The following is a 22,553-nucleotide window of genomic DNA, read 5'->3' as shown; positions in this document are numbered from 1 at the left end:
GTGCGCTGGGGCCGAAGTCCACGGATCCCGAGAGGCCACGAGATGTCCTGTGTCGCCTGCATCGCTATGCCCAAAAAGAAGTTATCTTACGCGCGGCCTGGGAGAGTGGCGAGGTTGAATTTGATGGCGCCCGTGTACAGATACTACCGGATATCTCCAGAGCCACATTACAGAGACGAGCTATGCTGCGACCGGCACTGGAGGCCGCCAGACAACAAGGCTGCACTTACAGATGGGGTTATCCCTTGGCAGTGACATTTCGCTCCAACCAAGCCGCCTTCACGTTGAGAACACCTTCGGACCTCCCCGCCTTCTTCACCTTCCTGGGGACAGACCCGGTTCCAGTGCCGAATTGGCTAATGAAAATAACAAGGCCGGCGGGCCGATCGGGCCCAGTGGCAGCGGGCCCAGGCCGGAATACCCGCTCTCAGAGGCGCCGAGGAAGATCTCGACCCACCACAAATAACAGATCGCGTGAGTCATAAACAAACATCAACCCGTGACTCTTCAACAAGCAGGGATGTATAGGGCTTCATCCGTGAAGCAAGTTATGTGTTATCCTCCAGTGGGGTTACTGTTCCTCTTTTGGGTTGTTTCTTTCGTGTTCTTTTTTGTTCTTTGTTTCCCACTGGAGTTTTACCTGTTTTGATTAAAGGACCTGTCACCACGTCAAACCTAGTGCCGATATCCAACGAGCGGCGGTTACACCCCCGACTGGACCCAGGTGGACTGTATTGCTGCCGAGCTGAAACTGACCTGAACTCCCTATTGAACACATGGCTCCACTAGAAGAGGAAACTTCTATACAGTCCGGGGTACAGTTCAGCACCTTCGGTTACACCTCAATGAACTTCTGGAATATAAGTGGGACACTGCTACCGCTGCCTTTATTCGAGCTACCGAGACTTATGCTACCCAGTGGTGTCCTGAGAAGAGATGAGCTGAGTCTAGCGAGGTGCTGTTTGGCGCATCCCCACCCCCTCCCTCTAATGAGCAATACCTTCGGTGGCAACGGGTAATGGGCCCTCCATCCTATACACATGCGACACTCCAGCCACTCTAAGAGCTCCGTTGCAACCAAAAATAAGGACTGGGAACCGGAAAGACTACTCATAGCAAACCCAGACTTACAAGACCAGAACATGAACTTGCAGTGTCTGTAATTCAACTCATTACTCACCAACAAAATGGTCGTTTTAACACCTGCATGTTAGATGGTAAGGATGCTCTGCACCGGTTTCACTCTAAATGACTTTTGGCTATGTAGTTTCTACCAGATCTCCTACTCCAGCATTCTTTATACGGAGACCGTAGACTGAAGTATGCTGGGGGGGAGTGTAAGAGCTAAAAGCTTCAGACTAACAATCCCTGCAGGGGAGGTCGGGCAAAACAATAAGCAGCAGAAAGGTGGAAGTCTATGAGGGGTGGGTAGAAACCGGCAGGGCCCAGATACACCAGGGAGGGGGGTGGGTGTGAGATGCCAGGGACACGATATAAGAGTACCCCACCCCTCCTGTTACCAACCTCTCTCTTGGAGGGAGGTCTACGAGGGCACACTGTGAAACTACGCAGTGGGCCTGGGGCCCTTGGTCTGAGAGACACAGGGCGGGAACTGTTGGATTTAGTGGAGATAACACGAATTGTAGACCCTCCCTGCAGAGTTAACATGTTTTAAAGATTACCGTAATAGAAACATTGTTGAAGAATATGGTTTCTGTTTTTTCCTTTTTATTTGAAGAATTTTATCAGTAATTTCTATAAACTTTCACCTGTAGAGCTTATTACGCTCAGAACGGGCTGAGAGGGATCTGGTTGACAACCGGGAGCCCCCCAAGGCCCTTACTGATCAAACCCCCACCTAGGCCTGCGCTCACCACTCAGGTTTTTCCTGAAGAGCGTATAAGCAAAATTTTGCTATTACCTTAGATTTCACTTAGAGGGTCATACACCCTCCTATTTCATTTTTTCTTTCCTTTTGACTTTATATCTTTTTCCAACTACTCCCCTCCCCATCCACCCCACTACACCACCCCCCTCCCCCCACCACGCCCTCCGCAATCATGGACGAAATTACAATCGTCACCTTAAACGCAAAAGGCCTCAATGTCCCAGAAAAACGTAGAATGTTACAAAATGACATGAAGCGCATGAAGGCAGACATCGTCCTGCTACAGGAGACACACTTTAGGGAAAATGCCTTCCCTATTTTGAAAAATAGGCACTACCCAACAGTTTACCACTCGACATACAAGGAGGCCAAATCTAGAGGGGTTTCTGTTCAGATTTCGGCCAGAATCCCATGGACCATGACTGACATCAAGACAGACCCGATGGGCAGATTTCTCTTCCTTAAGGGAAAGATAGGAGAGACTAAAGTGACTATCGCCAACCTGTACGCCCCAAACTGCCATCAAGAAGTCTTCATTAAAAAACACATGAAACTTCTCCAAACCTTCTCTGAAGGTCAACTTATAGTTGGTGGAGACCTCAATATCCCCCTTATTCCTATGGAAGATACCTCGACGGGAACGTCCTCCACATCTCGAGGTGCACACAAAATAATTCACTCCATACTACATGACACACAACTGATAGATGTGTGGCGCCTTTTCCACCCTGGAGAACGAGATTACACGTTCTTCTCCCGCCCACATCACTCGTACTCGCGAATAGACTACCTCATGATACCCCATAGTCAATTACAGGCAATCAGAGATACTAACATAGGATCTATTACATGGTCCGACCATGCCCCGGTCACGATGCGATACGCTTTGACTGATTTTTACAGGGGACAAAGAAAACCTTGGAGACTGAATGAGAGTTTGCTACAAGACCCGGAGATAGTAGCGGACGTGACGAAAGAAATTTCAAATTACTTTCAAGTAAACCGCACCCCAGACTGCGATGCGGGACTAGTATGGGAAGCGCACAAAGCTGTGATTCGGGGCATCCTGATAAAACATGGGGCTAGACTGAAAAAAATACGGACGGAACAAATGACCGCGATGATCAATAAACTACAGACATTAGAACAAGCACACAAACAGGACCCTTCTAGACAACTAGGCGCCCAGCTAGATATGACACGCACGCAAATTATGGAATTACTTCAATTTAAAGCTAAAGCAGCGATGCAAATCTCAAAGAAAAAAATATATGAATCTGGAAACAAATGTGGTAGACTGCTGGCACAATCCCTACAAACACAAAAGGCAGCATCCTATATACCACACGTAACCTCACAAGCGGGCCATAAAATATCCCTACCCCAACAAATCACAAACGAATTTAAATCGTATTACGAGAAACTCTATAATATATCAACTACACAGCAAACGACAGAACAGATGAGGGAATACCTGACTACCTCCCTTATGCCCACCCTGACGACTGATACAAGTGCATTATTAGAGGAACCTATCACATTGACAGAAATACAAGTAGCAATTAAAAACACTAAGCCAGGGAAAGCCCCAGGTCCTGACGGCCTTACGATACAATACTACAAGGCTCTTTTACTGCCTCTGGGAGATCATTTGACCGAACTATTTAACGATCTTACAGAGGGAGGTTTGTTCCATAGATCCACACTACAGGCCCAAATATCGGTCATTCCGAAAGAAGGGAAAGATCCGACCCAATGTGGGAGCTACCGCCCAATCTCCCTACTTAATACTGACCTCAAACTATTTACAAAAATAATAGCGACCAGACTACAACAACACCTTCCCCACTTAATACACTTAGATCAAGTGGGCTTCGTTCCGGGTAGAGAGGCGAGGGACAATACCATCAAAGCCTTAAACCTACTACACGCAGCTAACCTCACCAAAATACCGAGTATATTTATAAGCACCGATGCCGAAAAGGCGTTCGACCGTGTAAATTGGTCCTTCATGTTTGAAACACTCCGACACGCGGGAATAGGCGATAACATGATGCGCTGGATAAAAGCGATCTACACCACACCGACGGCCAGGGTCAGGGCGAATGGCGTGATCTCAGACGAGTTTCCAATCACCAACGGGACGAGGCAAGGGTGTCCTCTATCGCCCCTTCTTTTTGCACTCTCTCTCGAACCCTTTCTGTGCCACATAAGGCTAAACCCAAACATATCGGGAGTTACCATAAACCAGTCACAATATAAGGTGTCTGCGTATGCAGACGACCTTATGTTCTCAATCACGAAACCAACGATATCACTCCCAAACCTATTTAGGGAATTTGACTTATATGGGTCCCTCTCAAATCTGAAGATCAATTTCACCAAATCAGAGGCTATGGGGGTGGGAATTCCTAAACCACAACACTCGCTTCTCCAATCTAGCTTCAATTTGAAATGGACTACTACCTCATTAAAATATCTAGGTACACACATACCACAAACCTTGTCCAAACTATACGAGTTGAATTTCCCACCACTTTTAAAAAAAAGTCCAAGCTCTCTTAAACCAATGGGACACAGGACTGCACTCATGGCTGGGACGCTGCAACATACTAAAGATGTCTATACTACCTAAATTCCTTTACCTTATGCAGGCACTACCCGTCGCGATACCCGCGGCTTATTTCAGGAAAGTACAATCGCTCTTTACGACATTTGTCTGGGCCAAACAGAGACCACGACTCTCTAACAAAATACTAATCCTCCCCAAACAACATTGCGGACTAGCACTCCCTGATGTGCGCACATACTATCGGGCAATACACCTGGGAAGATTGATAGATTGGTGCCGTCATACCGATACCAAACTTTGGACTCAGATAGAACAGAAACAAAGTATAGTTCCACTCCGGAGAGCCCCTTGGTGCTGCTCAGCAGTTCCGATTGAAATCAAGAAACACCCTCTAATAGGAAACACCATACAGGTCTTTGCTCGTCTTCTGCCCCGTGCATCCCTGTTCTCACCAAATTCTCCCTTATACCCAGTACTGGGAAACCCTTTGTTTGCGCCAGGCCTACAGGACGCAATCTTTGAGAGACTAGCTGGAGAGGGTCTATACCAAGCCTCCCACTTTAGCGTTGGGGGGAGGTGGAGGACGAGCGCAGAACTTGCTGCACCTACGGGCCTTTACCACCTAGATTTCCTGAGGGCCCTCCAACTGAGCCATTTCCTCAAATCAATTCAGCCCCCCTCAAATGCCCTACCACCTACCACATTTGAGGACCTGTGCTCGACGCCGGGGGTGTTACAGCATACACTCTCTCTGACATATACCTTACTGAACACTCCCACACCAGATTTCGTACCACCAGGCTTACTTAAATGGGAGAAGACACTAAACGGTAATTTTAACAGTACCAAAAGACAGCAAATTATTAGATTCACACACAAATCCTCGATATGCGCCAAAACCCAAGAAACGAATTACAAAATTTTAACACATTGGTATAGAACCCCAACACTCTTACACAAATACTTCCCAATGACACCTGAACTCTGCTGGAGATGCCAAGCAGAAAAAGGGACATTATTACACATATTCTGGTCGTGCCCTAAACTGACGAACTTCTGGCATACAATACAGACAATTATACAGAAATTTACAGACTATAACATTACTAATGACCCGGCATTTTTTCTCTTACATGCATCCAATATACCTACCAAAATATATAAAAAGTCTGTGCTCCGCCACCTTCTGGACGCAGCTAAAGCCTGCATACCGCTCCACTGGAAATCCCAGACACCCCCAACTTTAGGCTTGTGGATCAAAAAAGTAGAAGAAATCAAAAGAATGGAAGACCTTATACACACAGCTCAAAACAGACAGGAGGAATTCTCCAGGACATGGCAGTTGTGGAATATGTTCATTTATTCCAGCGAGGGCCAAACCCTGATGGAGACCTGAATAACCCTCCAATCAACCACATAGTAAATTAACATACGAGACACACATCTGTGTCACAAGTACGGTCATGCCTCGGAGAGTTCGTTAAATACTCCGTGATTGCGGGGCACGTGTCCACTCCCCCCCCCCTCCCCCCCCACATCCTATCCCCACCTCTCTACTCCTACTCTCGCTCTTACTCTTTTTCTAATCTTAAGACTTTAAAGTAATAATGGTAGGAGGGGAGCCTGATGGACTGCACCACTTAATACAAGAATACTTAAAGAATACGTAGAATATTCCTCTTCCGGTTTATATTCTTGTTTTTTCCTATATTCTAATTGTTACCAAAGCGTTGAGACGACAGATGTTAACAGAAAGAAATAACAGGCTTAACTATATATTGGATTATATGATTGTGCTCAACATTATGACTGTTAACGTGTTGATGTTTACTATTTGTATGTCGGTCCATGCGGGCCCCCCTTGCCTGATATAAATAAAAAATTTAAAAAAAAAAAAAAAAAAAAGGACATGGAGATAAAAGTCTTGTTTACACCACAATCGTGCTCTGTGTGCAGTTTTGCATGTGCACTTACATGTGTTTATAATGCATTTGCATTATTTATGTTTGTCACTGAAATTCAGGGACCATTAGGCGTTAGAGCCCATTCACACAAAGCCTAGTTCCCTATCAGGTCAGGTTACACCACAATGCTGTGGTGGTGTGTGCTGAAAAAAAAAATTATGACAGGCATTACTTTTTCTCAGTGCAGGGCAAAGCGGTCCACAGCATTGCACCACCCTGCAGCCAGTAGAACTTAAAGCCTAAAAAAAAAAAAAAAATTAAAAGTCAGCAGCTACAAATACTGCAGCTGCTGACTTTTAAAATAAGGATACTTACCTGTCCAGGGCGCCCACGATGTCCTCACCTGAAGCCGACCCATCCCGCAGCTCCGGGTGGAGGTGCCGGCATCTCAAGGGAATCGGGAAGTGAAGCCTTGCGGCTTCACAGCCTGCTTCCCTACTGCGAATGCGTGAGTCGCGCTGCATGTTCTTAGTGGTCCTTGCTGTCTTCTAGGACCTGTGTCTCCCAGAAGACAGCGGGAGGGGCAGAGGAGGGGCCGGACATGGCGTAGATTACTGCGGTGATCTTTCGCCGGAAGTGGGAGCAAATACCTGGATTATACAGGTATCTGGTCCCCCCCCTCCCTATACAGCTATTTTGGCTGTATTTCTCCTATGGGTCACGGGGGTGCAGTTCGTTCTGCACTACTGTGACCTATTTTCAGCTGAGCGATTAGGGTGGTTAATCGCTCAGTTCTCTGTGCAGAGCTGGCGGGGCACATATGCAACATCAAATCAATGCTGCATCCACCTAGGTGAGTATCATTTTGTTTTTCTCCATAGCCCATGCTTCTCTTTTAAAGCTTATCTTCGGTCAAAATGTTACATGTGAAAAATCTTGACGTGTGAAGATCCCCACACATTTACCTTGAACTCCGTGACATACATTTCCTGTGCCCTATGAATAGGCACTGCTATGTCAGACATTTCACAGAGCCTGCCTTCTGGACTACAGAGGTGCTGAGAGGAGGAGTTTCTAGAGATAAAGGGTCCTTTCACACTGGTTTGTCCATCATACGGATTCCGCTGATCCCCACTGAGCAGGCGGATGACAGTTCTGTCTCCGCTTACTGTGCTGAGACAGACCTGTCAGAACCCTGCTTCTCCTCTATGGGAGATTGGATGAAAATTTTTCAAGTAAACTTATATTGGATTGTACAGAAAGTAATAACTATTGTTTGCATTGCTATTGCAATTCTGATATTTTGCAGTGTATGCATGTAAAATGTCAGCAGCGCTGTTATCGCACTGCACTCCAGCTGCTGGTGTGAACGGGCAATTATGCTACAGCACTGGATAACTAAACCATTCTGTCAACAGTTCCAATCTATTTTTTCGCCACTGTATACCTGTTCAAGAAAAAATTTGTTGATCACGACATGCGTTTGGCATTTTTCAGCAATGGCTTCTTCAACGGCCTTGGTTTATGATGAAGAAATGACGAGCTATAAGCTGCTTTGGGACAAGTAAGTAAAATAACACATAAAAATTTGGCAAAAACAGTAAAAATATTGTATGTTCTATGATGTAATGAATAATGCATGTGCTATCCTGCATAATCATTTGTTAAAGCGAAATTAAGCACATGAAATAAAACAATGGCTAGATGGTAGAGTTTGTTTTGGCAGAAGAGGCATTCAAATCCCTTTTGCAAAAAAGAAAACACTTCTTCCTTTTTTTTTCCTTTTAGCAATATTTTTTTGTGTGTGCATATGCAGTGCACACTTCTGGCTCATTCCTAGCATCTGTAAGATGGTAAGAATGGAGCAGAGGATGATTTAACTCCTGCACAGATTTGCACCAAAGAGGAATGATGCAGGATCTAGAAGAAGTGGTGGAGAAGACAGCAGTGACTGTTAGCCTGGACCTGTACATGCTGGAGAAAGGGACTCTAGTAGGTAAGTTTTCCATAACGCGCTTACCCACCGAGTGGTCTAAAGGCAGAAGGTTTTTTACCTTCATGCATTCTATGCATTAAGTTAAAAAAAAAAAAAAAAAAACCTTCTGTGTTCAGGCCCCCACTATACTTACCTGAGCTCAATCTTGAGGGCAGCTGCTTTCTCCATTCTCTATCCTCACTGGCCATAGAGGCAGCAATGGGAGCCATTGGCTTATGCTGCCTGTTAGAAGAAAGTGGAGGTGGGGCCAACCTGCACTATATGTGTCAATAGACAAACAGAGCATGGCTCAGGATTGAGTCCGCATTAGTGCCCCATAGCAAGCAATTTGCTATAGGGGACCCAGAAGAGGGTAGGAGCCAGGAGCTTCAGCGGGGAGCCCAAGAAGGGGAAGATCGGGCTGCTCTGTGGAAAACCATTGTACAGAGCAGGTAACAAAGTTTGTTTGTTTGTTTTTAATAACATTATCCTTTACAATAACTTTTTAGGTTTTGCTTTCATACAGTGTTTCTTGTGTTATAGTATGCTCCTTTAATACAATGTAAAGCAGGTGGCACTCAGGTTAGCAGGACAGAGGAGTAAGACAGCAATAGTAAGATTGCTCACTCTCTTCCTTATTTGGGAAGTAAACAAAGCTGTCAGGTGACTACTGTTGCTTACCTTTGCTGCTAGGGAAGCCTGTCAGAGGGCTGGTATGTCCTTTGTACAGGACTCTCAGTGGCCATCTTGGGGGAGCCTTTTGTCTTGGTTGAGTACAAGTTCTCCTGAAATTTTACTGCCCATCTTGGACCCAGAGAGGAAATATATACTGTTGGGTGTACCCGCAGTGTGAAAGTAGGAAAGGAGAGGAACCTGTCTGGCCAGGACAGTTAGGTTTAGTGTAGTAAAAGGTTCCTGCTGTATAGGGATAGTTTAGAGAGCTTCTGGATCGCTCTATATTCACCCTGGACTGGGTGAAAAGCACTGCAGCTCCATTGTTCATATACCAGTCAGATGCTTCCATACGAACCAGTGACATAAGAGAGGCAGAGATAAATTCTTCGTCTGGGTCCTGTTACTCAGCTGGAGGAAAATAGCTTAAGGATGCAAACTTCTAGCAGCCAGTCCATATAAGCACTGCATATGTGTGGTATTCTGTATTGCTAAAGATATTTTGTGCCTGTGCCATTAAGTGCCTTGCTTTTGAAACCCATTTGAACATTTATTCTAACTTTCATTTTCCAACACACACACTCTTAGTGAAGGCCATGCCTGAACCCGCTGCAGATCCAAGCTGTGCTCCAATGCTTTGGTCTAGCTTTGCTCCAGGAAGCTTGAGCCACATGTGTACCAGATAACTTTGTTTGTCCCTGCCACCAGACCTGGAAATAGCCATATACCATTCATCCTCTGCACTGTAAAATTTATTGTTCATCTTTTTTTATTCCACCAGCGCTGTTTGGAGTACAGCAATGCAACAAATGGCTGTGTACACCTTTTTATATGGTTGTTGATGTGTTGGAATATACTGTCATTTTTTTTTCTATTAATTTCCAGTGCAGAGTGTGCTATTGAAGTCCCTGAAAGAATATCCATCTCCTACAAGAGGCTACAGCATTATGGACTTGCAGAGAGATGTGTACAATTGCCAGTCAGGGAAGCTACAGAGGAGGAAATAATGTTAATTCACAGGTATGTAACTAAATAACTAAACTAAATATGTAAGTAAATATGATTCCTCTGGGTCTTGGTGATAGATGGATATTACTGTAATTTTCCTTACCATTAAAGTAGATTTAGAGGACAATTGTGGAAACGATAAGACACAAGCTGAGACATTGTAGGATTGGTCAACCTGCAGAAGGGGGGCAAAAAAAAAGTTGTAACTATCATATTCCTCCGTGTATCATAATTAGACTGACATTGATTAGTGGGACAAGTATATAATTAAAAGCCCTTTCTTTCCTTGAAAAGTTAAACCATTAAAAAAAACAAAACAAAAAAAAAACCTCCTATTAAAATTTATTCTTTAGCGTTCTACTAAAAAATTTCATTCAGAGAGAGACAGACTGAAGGCAAACAGTTTCTGATGTGCTCTCTAGAAAATCCAGAATGCTGTGAATCCTGTGTGGGTGGTTAGATATTTGTAAAACAAAACCGTAACATAAAAATATTACAAATGTAATTTAAAAAGTATAAAAAATGATGCTAAACCATTAAACTGCATAAACACTGGGACTGTTCTAAACGCTTTTTCCTTGTCAAAAGAAGTTTATTGAGTATACAATGTTATAAAGATACATAAAGTAAGTTTACAAGGATCTATAAAGTAAGCTCATTGTTTTACAGTAGGGTTTATATAGGTAAATATCATGAAATTTCAAATATTAAACATTGGGTTCATGTAAATCTAAATGAAAGATATATATAATTTCCTTAGTTACTTTTGTAGGTATTTAAATGATTTATACCTACTATACATATTGTTTACAAGTAGAGTGTATATAGGTCAAATAAATTCTGATAATGAGCTTTAATTGTAAGGTGGAGAAAAGGAAAGAGAAAGAAGAAAAAGGGTTGAAAGGTAGAGGTATGGTCCACAAGGTTGTCCCGCTCGTCAGTTTATTATTCTTTTTAGTTTTCTTTGAAGCCTTAGAATGGGTGTCTCTGTAAGTCATTTAATCTGTTACCATGGCAACAGGACAGAGTCATTGAAGTTTGACAGGAACTGTTGTTTTATCCAAGGATGCCAAAGTTTTTCAAATTTTGGAATTTGATTTTGATCGATGGCTACCATCTTAGCATGGGACATTGTATTATTCATTCTGTGAATTGTTTCTGCTAGTACCAATGTAGGAGATTTCCATGCCTTGGCCACTGTTTGTTTTGCAGCCGTTATTAGTTGGATCATTAGTTTGAATTGAGAGAGTGTTAACCATTCCGGTTTTAGATTAAGTAAAGTTAAATATGGATCTGGTTGTATTATTTTTTTAAATATTTTAGATGCAATCACGAAGACTTCCTTCCAGAAGGTTTGGATTACTGGGCACGTCCACCATATGTGTAAATATGTGCCTATTTCTGGGCATCCTCGAAAACAAAGAGCTGAGGTATTAGGTGAATATTTTGCCACTCTAGCGGGTACAAGGTACCAGCGAGTTAGGACTTTATAATTTGTCTCCAGTGCTAAGATGTTGGGTGAAGATGACTTAGATGTGAGCCATATGTTAGACCAGTCCGTGTCTTCTAAAGTTCGTCCCAGGTCCTCCTCCCACTTCTGAACGTAAGAGGGTCTATTAAGATTTGCTACTCCACTAAACGCTTTTTCTAATGGCAGGAGAAAAGTAGCTGCAAAAACACTCTTAAGTGGTGTTTTTTTCAAGCGCAATTAGGCACATCAAGCACTTGGGAATTTAATAGTTTTATTGGCAAGAATATTCTGGCCAATTAAATAAAACAGTCACGCACAGTCAAGCACTTAACCCACCTAGCATTAACATGTGCTTAGGTACTTTGGAAACTGTTTTGGCAAAAAAAAAAAAAAATATATAATAATAAATATATATATATATATATATATATATATATATATATATATATTTTTTTTTTTCTGCCTCTTAACTCCTGTAGACTCCTATAATGTGCATGGACTCATAGGCTAGGCATGGGGGGGGAGTTTAGAGGTAGAGAAAAAGCTCACATGCCTGTAAAAGCAGTGCTTTTGAGCTCCAGTGTGTATGATGCTTTAGTTTTCCTTTAGGTAAATGCTTTCACTTTTCTAGAATAATACAAGCAACTGCACTCTGTAATAGAAGAAGCATGTTGGAGTGAAATCTTTGCTCTCTTGCAGAGCTAGGAGCCCCACTGCTATCCAACATTTTCCAATGCGTCTTACAGCGTTTTGCCACTGGGCACCATGTTTTCTTCTACTGCTCACCTGCAGTGACATGGCAGCCAGCAGGATACACACTATTGGCTGTTCCAGATTGTGTCTTGCAGACACATTCCACCGTTTTGTCTATGCTGAATTTTTGCAAAAATGAACATGGATCTCAAAGTTTTCTGCTTTGAATCTGCAAGTTTCATATTTAATTTTAGCCCAGAATACCTTGAAGTAGTGAAGAGCACACAGACCATGGACGTAGAAGAACTCAGGAAGACTTCAGAGAAGTATATTGCTGCATTCTTTCATCCGGTATGATCACAGAATAATTCTAAAAATATATAAATGATGCAATACTATTACATAAATGACAATTTTCATAAAGATTTTATAACATTTATGGAGAGACGTGTATAAATCCCAACAGACTACCAGAAAAGGATTGAGATGAAGGTGTTGTATATGTGGGTGTAGGGATTTATTTTACAGCATGTACTGTAGCTGATTTTCTTCTCTAAATCCCTCTAGAAGAAAAAAAAATGCTGCTAGTTTAAAGTCTCCTTTTGCTAGCAGTGGCAGCTTACACAAATCACATATACTGCAAATCTATGGAAATGGCAGATTCACAAGATTGGTGTGGCCGTAGACCAGGTTGTCATTTTTATGACAACAATTGGAAGACAGGGACAGAGTGTCACCCCATAACAGGATATGTCTGAATAAGGACCTTATGTATTGCATAACTTCCAGGTTTACAGCTGTCAATCCTTGGCTACTGTAGCTAAGGATGCAGCTAATCAAGCAGTCTTTGGTTAAACAGTTGTAGGGCAGTCATTCAAGATCTAATAGACTGCCAATGCCACCATAAAGAGGACCCGTCACTTGCCCATGCTATCACATAGGGGGCTTGTGATAGCAACAAAGTTAAATGAAACATTAAAGAAACAAATAAAAGAAAAATAATGTAGAAGCGCACCCCCCCCCCCCCCCCCATCTGTGCACACCCAAATTCCAACACAGTGGAGAGTATGCACGTGTATGGTATCATAAATTGTGCCACACATGCAAGGTATAGGGCCTGTTCGCTCTAAACTTATATCCTGTAAAGGCTTTGAAAGTGCCTAATGAGGGTTTTTTTTTTGGCAGTCTATTTACTCGATGCAACCCCATCTTTTATATTTTATCTATAATTGGGTATTTTTGTGTGCTTGTTTGCACTAAAATTCACTTTATTTTTCCTAAAAAAAAAAAAAATGCATTTGATAAACATTTGCACACATTCTGTATGGCATAAACGCAGCTGCCGACATTATATTCTACAAAGCCTCCACTTTCAGAAAATGTAATTGTTTGATGGTTTAAGTTAATTTCCAGGAAATAATGATAAAAAAATTCCTCCGGTAGAGAAGACTTCTTAATTTTCTTGATTCCCCCCCCCCCCCCCCTTATTTCTTTATTTATTTATTTAACCCCTATACTCTTGAAGCAGTTTAATAATTGCATATATAAGTTGTACTTTTTTAATTTCTTTTATAGAATTCATACCGCTGTGCTAAGCTGTCTCTTGGTGGCACGTTGCAGCTTGTTGATGCTGTGATGTCAGGGGATGTATGCAATGGATTGGCTCTTATAAGGTAATAGACTGCAAATGTGTGTGGTTATTACTAAAGTATGATGGTGCAGAGAAGCCTCTGCAGATTATATAGTGTGTGCGCTGCAATGTTCTCATCCGCTTTCCACGGACTGGTTGTAGTACATTTAGTACTTCTTTCAAAATCTGCACTATACAGTAATGACAGCATTGTTATGTTGCTCCAAAGCCACAGGTTGCGTGTATAGCCAGCCGTAGAAGTGAATGGCTGTAGAGACCTGTACCTGTGAAAATACTTTTTTTGCATCAGAGTTTACCCTTGCATGTATGTTGTATTTCTCGAACTTGGAAGTTTTGCTTAAGGAAAGTATGTCATAAGTATATGCTCGTGTAAACGCCAATGCAAAAGAACATCAGCGTTCATACAAGTACAAGTGTGTGCAGTTTCCACTTCTATGGCTGGCTGTAGGTGCCTGGGAGTTTTACACTAGGGCCCCCTTCTGCTTGAAAATGACTGTGCGCATGTACTCTAAATGTTTTCTTAAGTCTGCCATGCCCAGTGATGTAAAATATTGCAAATTCCTTTCATAGCCTTAAATTCTTAATTTTTTAAGGAAACGAGTCTCAAGGAAAACATGTAATCTGTAGTTGCTGAGCTCTCCTTTTAACAAATGCTAGTTGTCTTGCTATCATGCTGACCAAAGAAAAGTATGCAGATAAGGACAATAACAGTCAGGCAAGCAGCATTTTCAGAAGGTCAGCAATGACCATCCCTATACTTCTCTCATGGCATGGCATGTGTTTCACATGCACATTTTTTTGTTCATCTCCGGGTTTTTCGTCCCAGGTTTTGCACCACCACCACAGACTTTAAAAAAAAAAAAAAGAAGAAAAAGAAAAGACTATAAAATAAACCAACAAAACAATGGCTTAAAGTCTAAGACCTTAGACATTTAAGCCATTGTTTTGTTGGTTTATTTTATAGTCTTTTCTTTTTCTTCTTCCTTTTTTTTTTTTTATTTTAAAGTCTGTGGTGGTGCAAAACCTAGGACGTAAAACCCGGAGGTGAACAAAAAAATGTGCATGTGAAACACACAAAAATCTGCACTTAAGGGTTTGCTTTAGTCCAGTGGTTCTCAGCCTCAGTCCTTACGTACTCCCAATGGGCCATGTTTTCATGGTATGACATGGTATTGATAAGGGCTATTTTATCTAAGGGAAGTTCCCAAAACATGGCCCGTTGTGGGTACTTGGGGACTGAGGTTGAGAACCACTGCTTTAGTCCAGCCCCCAAAGGAGTAGGACCTCTATCCTGAACCCTGGGGTGCAAGGCTCCTGACGGGGACATAGGATTACATGGTCTGCCAAGCCAGAAGGCCTGGCAGACCCCATTCTTCTAGGACAGCCAAAGCCATCCAACCAATACTAGGTAAGGGAGCTCTCCCGAAGAGAGACCCCCCCCGAGGCAGGAGAGGAAGGAACCTGAGGGCCACACATCCTCTCCCTAGACGTCAGGGCAAGCCCAAGGACTCACACCCTTCATCAGTGAGAAAACACACACAAAAGTGAAAGTAGTGACAAACGGTGGGAGATAAATAAATAGAAAATAAAAAAAAAGTGGCCATGCAGATTGTGCACTGGCTAGACCTGATTTTGTAGTGTTCTGTTACATACACTATTATGGTTACATTATGCAATTTAAAAGTGTGCAATGTGATTTGTTTCCAGACCTCCAGGACATCACAGTCAACCAAGTGAGAGCAATGGATTTTGTGTTTTCAATAATGTTGCTGTAGCTGCTAAATATGCCAAAAACAAATACAATCTTCAGAGGTAAATATTATTAATAGAATGTGTGTTATTTTTATTTTATTTTATATATTATTTTATTATTCTACAGTTGAAATTAAAAAAATGAGCTGTAAATAAATAGTTATTAAACATTTATATAGACTAACAGATAAAATCTGCTAGTTTAAGATGTTTACGTCAACCTCCTCTCTAGCAGGTTGGTGTGCCTGGGTATCAATTCACAATAGTGTCTCTCTTGAATGGTTTGGACCTCCAACATTGTTCCCACCTTGGTCACTACTGATGCGACTCTGCTGTTATATCAATAGCTCACATGTTGGAGGACCAGCATTTTCTTTATCCATTGCTGGCAGGTATTTCTTTCTCGAACATCACGGGACACAGAGCCACAGTAATTACTGATGGGTTATATAGGTATCACTGGTGATTGGACACTGGCACACCCTATCAGGAAGTTCAACCCCCTATATAATCCCTCCCCCTTGCAGGGATACCTCAGTTTTTACGCCAGTGTCTTAGGTGATGGACGTGTAAAGATGTCCTGTGCTGAGCTCCAAAGGGAATATCCTAAGATCCTATACTGGGGCAAGCCAGGCGAACCGGATCCATTCAAAGTGTCTTTTCATGGCCGAATTGAATGGTACCCGGGCCTCGTGTTCGAAGAAACGAGGTTTTACCCGTAATGCTTCTCTTTTTAGAGAGCTGGACCCCGCAGATCAGAAAATGGCTTTAAACTTCCTAATTTCTGGCGAGGTGCTTTACGGTCCCAGAACTGTTGGATCCCCCTACTGATGGGGGCCCCAGTCTCTGACGGTTTTTTCAAACGGAGCCCACCGTGAGAGGTGAAGATTGGGTCTGTGTAAACGGCACCCTGCGGCTGGATAAGGTAAGAGGAGATTCCACAGAATTTTTGAGTTCTAGTGGCTTTTCTCCTTTAAGGTAAATGCATGCTATGCCTATTGTGACCACCGGGGGCTGCCAAGAGCACAAACCTACACATGCTGAATGTCTGTCTCAGGTGTTGTAATCGCTGTGTATGTCCCAGCGTATCAAGCAGGCTGCAAGCAGGTAAGGTGGATGGGGGGATTTCTCATGTTTGAATGTTCCCCCCCAGGCTAGAGAGGGGCCACAGGGGTCTAGAAAGTGGTTATACCACCCGGGCTCTGTGGCCTAATGGCCACCATCTCTGAAGATAGCCGTTCAGGCAAATCTTGTTACCAGTCTCCCTCCTCCTCCCCCCCCCCCCCCCCCCCCCCCCCATCCCCAGCCTTTTCTCCAGAGCATGACAGGAGAGTCGGCAGTGCGGGAAGCGCTCGTTTTTTTCAAAACTCGAGGGGGGGGGGGGGGCGGTAGAGGAGGGGGCGGGATGTCAGCACAGAGTGTTTAGACTCCCACTCAGGCCAGCTGCAGGCTATTAAAGGCACTCTGTACAGGTGCACTCAGCCTTCTGAGAGACACAGAGCTGACGGTCGCATGTAAGGTGGGACACAGGCATTCTCCTAGGCAGCATTTACTGAAGTAACACCAGACTGAGCATTGGGTAGCAAGGCTTTTAGCCAGACTACATCGCTCAGCGGACAGTGTTCATTTGTATACCTCACACCTTGTTGCTTTGCACTATGGGTAGAAGAGGTTCAAGCACCCCAGGAACCAGAGACACTAGGGGATCTCGTTCAGGTTCTGAGGGCCCCCTGTCGGCAGCATCCTTCCCCCCTAAGGATGGGCCAGGGACGGCTAGCCAGGGAGAGCCATCGGGGTCAGGGGCTACACCTGCTTCTGGCACTTCAGCCCCTGTATATATTACACAAGAGGTTTTTTCCTCAACCATTAATGGTCTAGAGGAAAGATTAATGGCCGTGATTACGTCTTCACTCAGTGGAAGAAAACGCACTAGGCTTTCCTCTGTTCCCCAAGACCCTCAGACAGAGGAGCTCTGGGATAAAGGAGATGAATCCCTTTCAGAGGATCGGGATGGGATGGATGATTCCTCTTCGGAGGATTCAGGTGGAGAGGGACCCTCTGCGACTTCCCAAGAGGAGAAAGTCTTAGTGCAGATCCTCACTGGATTGGTCCGCTCCACATTTAAGTTGCCCATACCTGAAACTGCTAAAGAATCCTCTTCTGCTTTGGGGTCACTGAAACCTTTCCAAGCAGCACATGCTTTTCCTGTTCATACTTTACTTGAAAAGCTTATTTATTCTGAGTGGGATCACCCAGACAAACGTTTTTTTCCGCCGAGAAAGTTTTCAACACTTTATCCGATGGAAGAAAAGTTTATTAAAATGTGGGGAATACCAGCTATTGATGCCGCCATTTCCTCCATAAATAATAGCCTGACTTGTCCTGTAGACAATGCTCAGATGCTCAGGGATCCTGTAGATAAAAGGATGGAATCCCTATTGAAGGATGTTTTCTCCTTAGCAGGATCAGTGGCCCAACCTGCAATAGCAGCGATTGGAGTCTGTCAATACTTAAGAGACCATGTTAAGCAGGTCATCAAAGTATTACCTGAACAGCAGGCCCAGGGGTTTGCTAACCTTCCAGCGGCCTTATGCTTTGTGGTTGACGCCATTAGAGATTCTATCGTGCAAGCCTCCCGTCTTTCACTGGGGTTGGTGCATATACGTAGAATCCTATGGTTGAAAAATTGGTCAGCCGAAGCACCATGTAAGAAGCTACTGGCTGGGTTTCCATTTCGTGGTGCAAGGTTGTTTGGAGAGGACTTGGATAACTATATCAAGAGAATCTCTTGTGGGAAAAGCACTCTCTTACCTGTCAAAAAGAAGAGTAAGCGTCCCTCTTTCAAACGGACTCTTTCCCCAGCGCCGGGGACTTCAGCCTCCAGGCAGTCTCGACGGCCGCCTCCATCGGGGTCCAGAGACAAGAGTCAACCCCAGGGACAAAAGAAGTCCTGGGGAAAGAAGCCTACTAGGCAAAACACTAAGACCTCTGCATGAGGGGGCGCCCCCGCTCACTCGAGTGGGGGGAAGACTGCGACAGTTCTCAGAGCTCTGGCAGGAGGACTTCCAGGACAGATGGGTAGTCTCCACGGTAACCTTAGGGTACAAGCTGGAGTTTCAGGAATTCCCTTCTCCTCGGTTCCTCAGATCAAATGTTCCCAGAGACCCAGAGAAGAAGCAGTCGCTCCTTCTAGCGTTAGAGCGACTTTTGTCGCAGGAGGTCATTATGATAGTTCCCGCAAAGGACCAGGGATTGGGCTTCTATTCCAACCTTTTTACGGTCCAAAAGCCAAATGGGGATGTCAGGCCCATTTTGGACTTAAGGGATCTGAACCGATTCCTAAGGATTCAATCCTTCCGCATGGAATCAATTCGAACAGTAGTTCCCACCCTGCAGGGAGGAGAATTTCTGGCATCAATAGACATCAGAGATGCATATCTGCATGTGCCCATTTTTCCTGCTCATCAGAAGTTTCTGCGCTTCGAGGTAGGAGGGCGCCATTTCCAGTTTATGGCTCTGCCCTTTGGGATAGCCACTGCACCTCGAGTGTTCACAAAGATCTTGGCTCCTCCTCTGGCCAGATTAAGGGCTCAGGGTATAGCGGTCATAGCATACCTAGACGACCTGCTCTTGATAGACCGGTCGGTAGCCTCTTTGAATGGAAACTTGAGGACCACGGTCAGGTATCTAGAACACCTGGGTTGGATCCTCAACTTAGAAAAGTCTTTCCTAAAACCAGTAAGAAGACTGGAGTATTTAGGTCTGATTATAGATACAAGCCAGGAGAAAATATTTCTACCCCAGGCAAAGATCACTGCTTTGAGAGAGCTGATTCTGACAGTAAGGACCAAAAAGGGTCCCTCAGTCCGCCTTTGTATGAGGCTACTAGGGAAGATGGTGTCTTCATTCGAAGCAGTTCCCTATGCTCAGTTTCACTCAAGAATGCTGCAACACAGTATTCTGTCGACCTGGAACAAGAAGGTTCAGGCATTAGACTTTCCGATGCATCTGTCGCATGTGGTGCGTCAGAGCCTCAATTGGTGGCTCATACCCGAAAACCTGCAGAAGGGGAAATCCTTTCTACCGGTTACCTGGACGGTGGTAACAACAGATGCCAGTCTGTCAGGTTGGGGAGCAGTTCTGGAACAGGCTGCGGTCCAAGGAGTATGGTCCAAGACAGAGAGGACCTTACCCATCAACATTCTGGAGATCCGGGCGATACATCTAGCTCTAAAAGCCTGGACTATCAGGCTACAGGGTTGTCCGGTCAGGATCCAGTCCGACAATGCCACAGCAGTGGCTTATGTCAATCATCAGGGAGGCACCCGGAGCCGAGCTGCTCAAAAAGAGGTGAACCAGATCTTAGTCTGGGCAGAGATGCATGTGCCATGCATATCGGCAGTTTTCATCCCGGGAATAGAGAATTGGCAGGCGGACTATCTAAGTCGCCAGCAGTTACTTCCAGGGGAATGGTCTCTGCATCCCGATGTCTTTTGGGCCATATGCCAAAGATGGGGGGTTCCAGATGTAGATCTCTTTGCATCCCGATTCAACAAAAAGATAGACAGACAGATTTGTGGCAAGGACAAAAGATCCTCTTGCATGCGGGACGGATGCGTTGGTGATCCCGTGGCATCGGTTCTCACTGATTTACGCATTCCCGCCTATTCTGCTACTACCACGACTCCTTCGCAGGATCAGGCAGGAAAGGAAGTCGGTACTTCTGGTGGCCCCCGCTTGGCCCAGAAGGACTTGGTATGCAGAAATAGTAAGGATGACGGTAGGTTCCCCGTGGACACTACCGGAACGCCCAGACCTGTTATCTCAAGGTCCAGTGTTCCATCCTGCCTTACAAACACTAAATTTGACGGTTTGGCTATTGAGACCCACGTTCTGAAGAGTCGTGGGCTCTCAGGTCCTGTCATATCTACCTTGATTAATGCAAGGAAGCCAGCTTCCAGGATGATTTATCATAGAGTCTGGAAAGCTTATATAACCTGGTGTGAATCCAGAGGTTGGCATCCCAGGAAATATGTCATAGGTAGAATCCTTGATTTTCTACAGATGGGATTAGAGATGAAGCTGGCCTTGAGTACCATCAAGGGCCAGGTCTCTGCTTTATCAGTATTATTTCAGCGGCCACTTGCTTCGCATTCTTTGGTCCGAAACTTTATGCAGGGGGTGATGCGTCTTAATCCTCCGGTTAAAGCGCCCCTAAACCCCTGGGACTTGAATTTGGTCCTGGCTGTGTTACAGAAACGGCCTTTTGAACCAATAAGTCAGATTCCTTTGGTCTTGTTGACAAGGAAATTAATTTTTCTGGTGGCCATCTCTTCTGCTAGAAGAGTATCAGAATTAGCAGCTCTTTCCTGTAAGGAGCCTTATTTGATTATACACAAGGATAGAGTGGTACTACGCCCTCATCCTAGTTTTTTACCGAAGGTGGTTTCTGATTTTCATTTAAACCAAGACATTGTTCTACCTTCCTTTTTTCCAGATCCCTGTTCTCCGGAAGAGAGATCTCTATATTCGTTGGATGTAGTAAGAGCAGTTAAGGCCTATCTAGGGGCAACTACTCAGATCCGCAAGACGGATGTTTTGTTTGTGCTGCCAGAGGGTCCCAATAGAGGACAGGCAGCGTCAAAAGCTACCATTTCTAAATGGATTCGACAGTTGATCATTCAAGCTTACGGTTTGAAACAGAAGATTCCTCCGTTTCAGATCAGGGCACATTCCACAAGGGCTATTGGTGCTTCTTGGGCAGTGCATCACCGGGCCTCTATGGCTCAAATCTGCAAGGCCGCAACCTGGTCTTCAGTTCATACATTCACCAGATTCTATCAGGTGGATGTGAGAAGGCATGAGGATATCGCCTTTGGGCGTAGTGTGCTGCAGGCAGCAGTACAGGGTCCTCAGGTCTGATTGCACCCTACTTGGTCGTGGTTCCCCCCCCTCAGGTAGCATTGCTCTGGGACATCCCATCAGTAATTACTGTGGCTCTGTGTCCCGTGATGTTCGAGAAAGAAAATAGGATTTTTTAAAACAGCTTACCTGTAAAATCCTTTTCTTTCGAAGGACATCACGGGACACAGAGGTCCCACACCTCTTCTAATACACTATATTGCTTGGCTACAAAACTGAGGTATCCCTGCAAGGGGGAGGGATTATATAGGGGGTTGAACTTCCTGATAGGGTGTGCCAGTGTCCAATCACCAGTGATACCTATATAACCCATCAGTAATTACTGTGGCTCTGTGTCCCGTGATGTCCTTCGAAAGAAAAGGATTTTACAGGTAAGCTGTTTTAAAAAATCCTATTTTTTGCTTTGTTTTATAGGTTTTATTAGAGTTTTGGGAGAATGGGCGCAGAAACTCATACCTGCCCCGCAGGGGATAGTTGAGACCTGATGCATTGTGCGTTCTGTGTCAAATGGTGGTTGTGGCCAAAATTGCACCCACAGTGTAGAGGTTTTAAAAGGGGCATTGTAAAATTAAACCAGGAGTCTGTAATGCACAGAGTGCTAGTGTTCAGGAGTGCACTACGCACATAGTGCTAGGTTCAGGAGTGCATCGTGCACAGTGTTCAAGAGTGCATTACACACGCTTTAGGGGTGCGCTACGCACATAGTGCTAAGTTCAGGAGTGCGCTGTGCACAGGATTCAGGGTTCAATACAGAAAGGGTTAACACATCTCAGGGAGTGAGCGTACGATGCCACATCCCAGATACTTCAAGAACAACGTAAGAAGGCTCACCACCTAAAATTAAGGGACTTTTAAGGCACCATACTAAGAATAGCAAAACAGTTGAGTAAAACAATATTTATTCAATCCCATTAAAACAGTGTAATAATGCATAACAATTGCATTGAAGTTACACATCTAATAATGCACCAAATATTAAAATCAATACAAATGCATAAATTAGATAAATAACGCTGGTTAGTGCCGACACATTTCATGGTCCACA

At 44.2% G+C, this 22,553-nt stretch overlaps 1 protein-coding gene across 2 annotated transcripts in view; it reads left to right on the top strand.

Annotated features, from left to right (window-relative positions):
- HDAC10 (histone deacetylase 10) overlaps positions 1–22,553 on the top strand; it is a 98,200-nt gene that overhangs the window by 5,303 nt on the left and 70,344 nt on the right. For both annotated transcript variants that reach the window (XR_012242841.1, XM_073619750.1), the window contains exons 2-6: positions 7,862–7,928; positions 9,897–10,031; positions 12,438–12,534; positions 13,759–13,856; positions 15,542–15,646. Coding sequence is in view for 1 of the 2 variants with exons in the window: in XM_073619750.1 (XP_073475851.1) it covers positions 7,864–7,928; positions 9,897–10,031; positions 12,438–12,534; positions 13,759–13,856; positions 15,542–15,646 (500 nt within the window). In the remaining variant the exon portion in view is untranslated. The remainder of the gene's footprint in view (positions 1–7,861; positions 7,929–9,896; positions 10,032–12,437; positions 12,535–13,758; positions 13,857–15,541; positions 15,647–22,553) is intronic.

The sequence above is a fragment of the Aquarana catesbeiana genome, linkage group LG03, assembly GCF_042186555.1.
Source record: "Aquarana catesbeiana isolate 2022-GZ linkage group LG03, ASM4218655v1, whole genome shotgun sequence".
NCBI lineage: Eukaryota > Metazoa > Chordata > Amphibia > Anura > Ranidae > Aquarana > Aquarana catesbeiana.
Note: the sequence above shows the minus strand (reverse complement) of the source record. Positions and strands in the feature narration are given on the sequence as shown.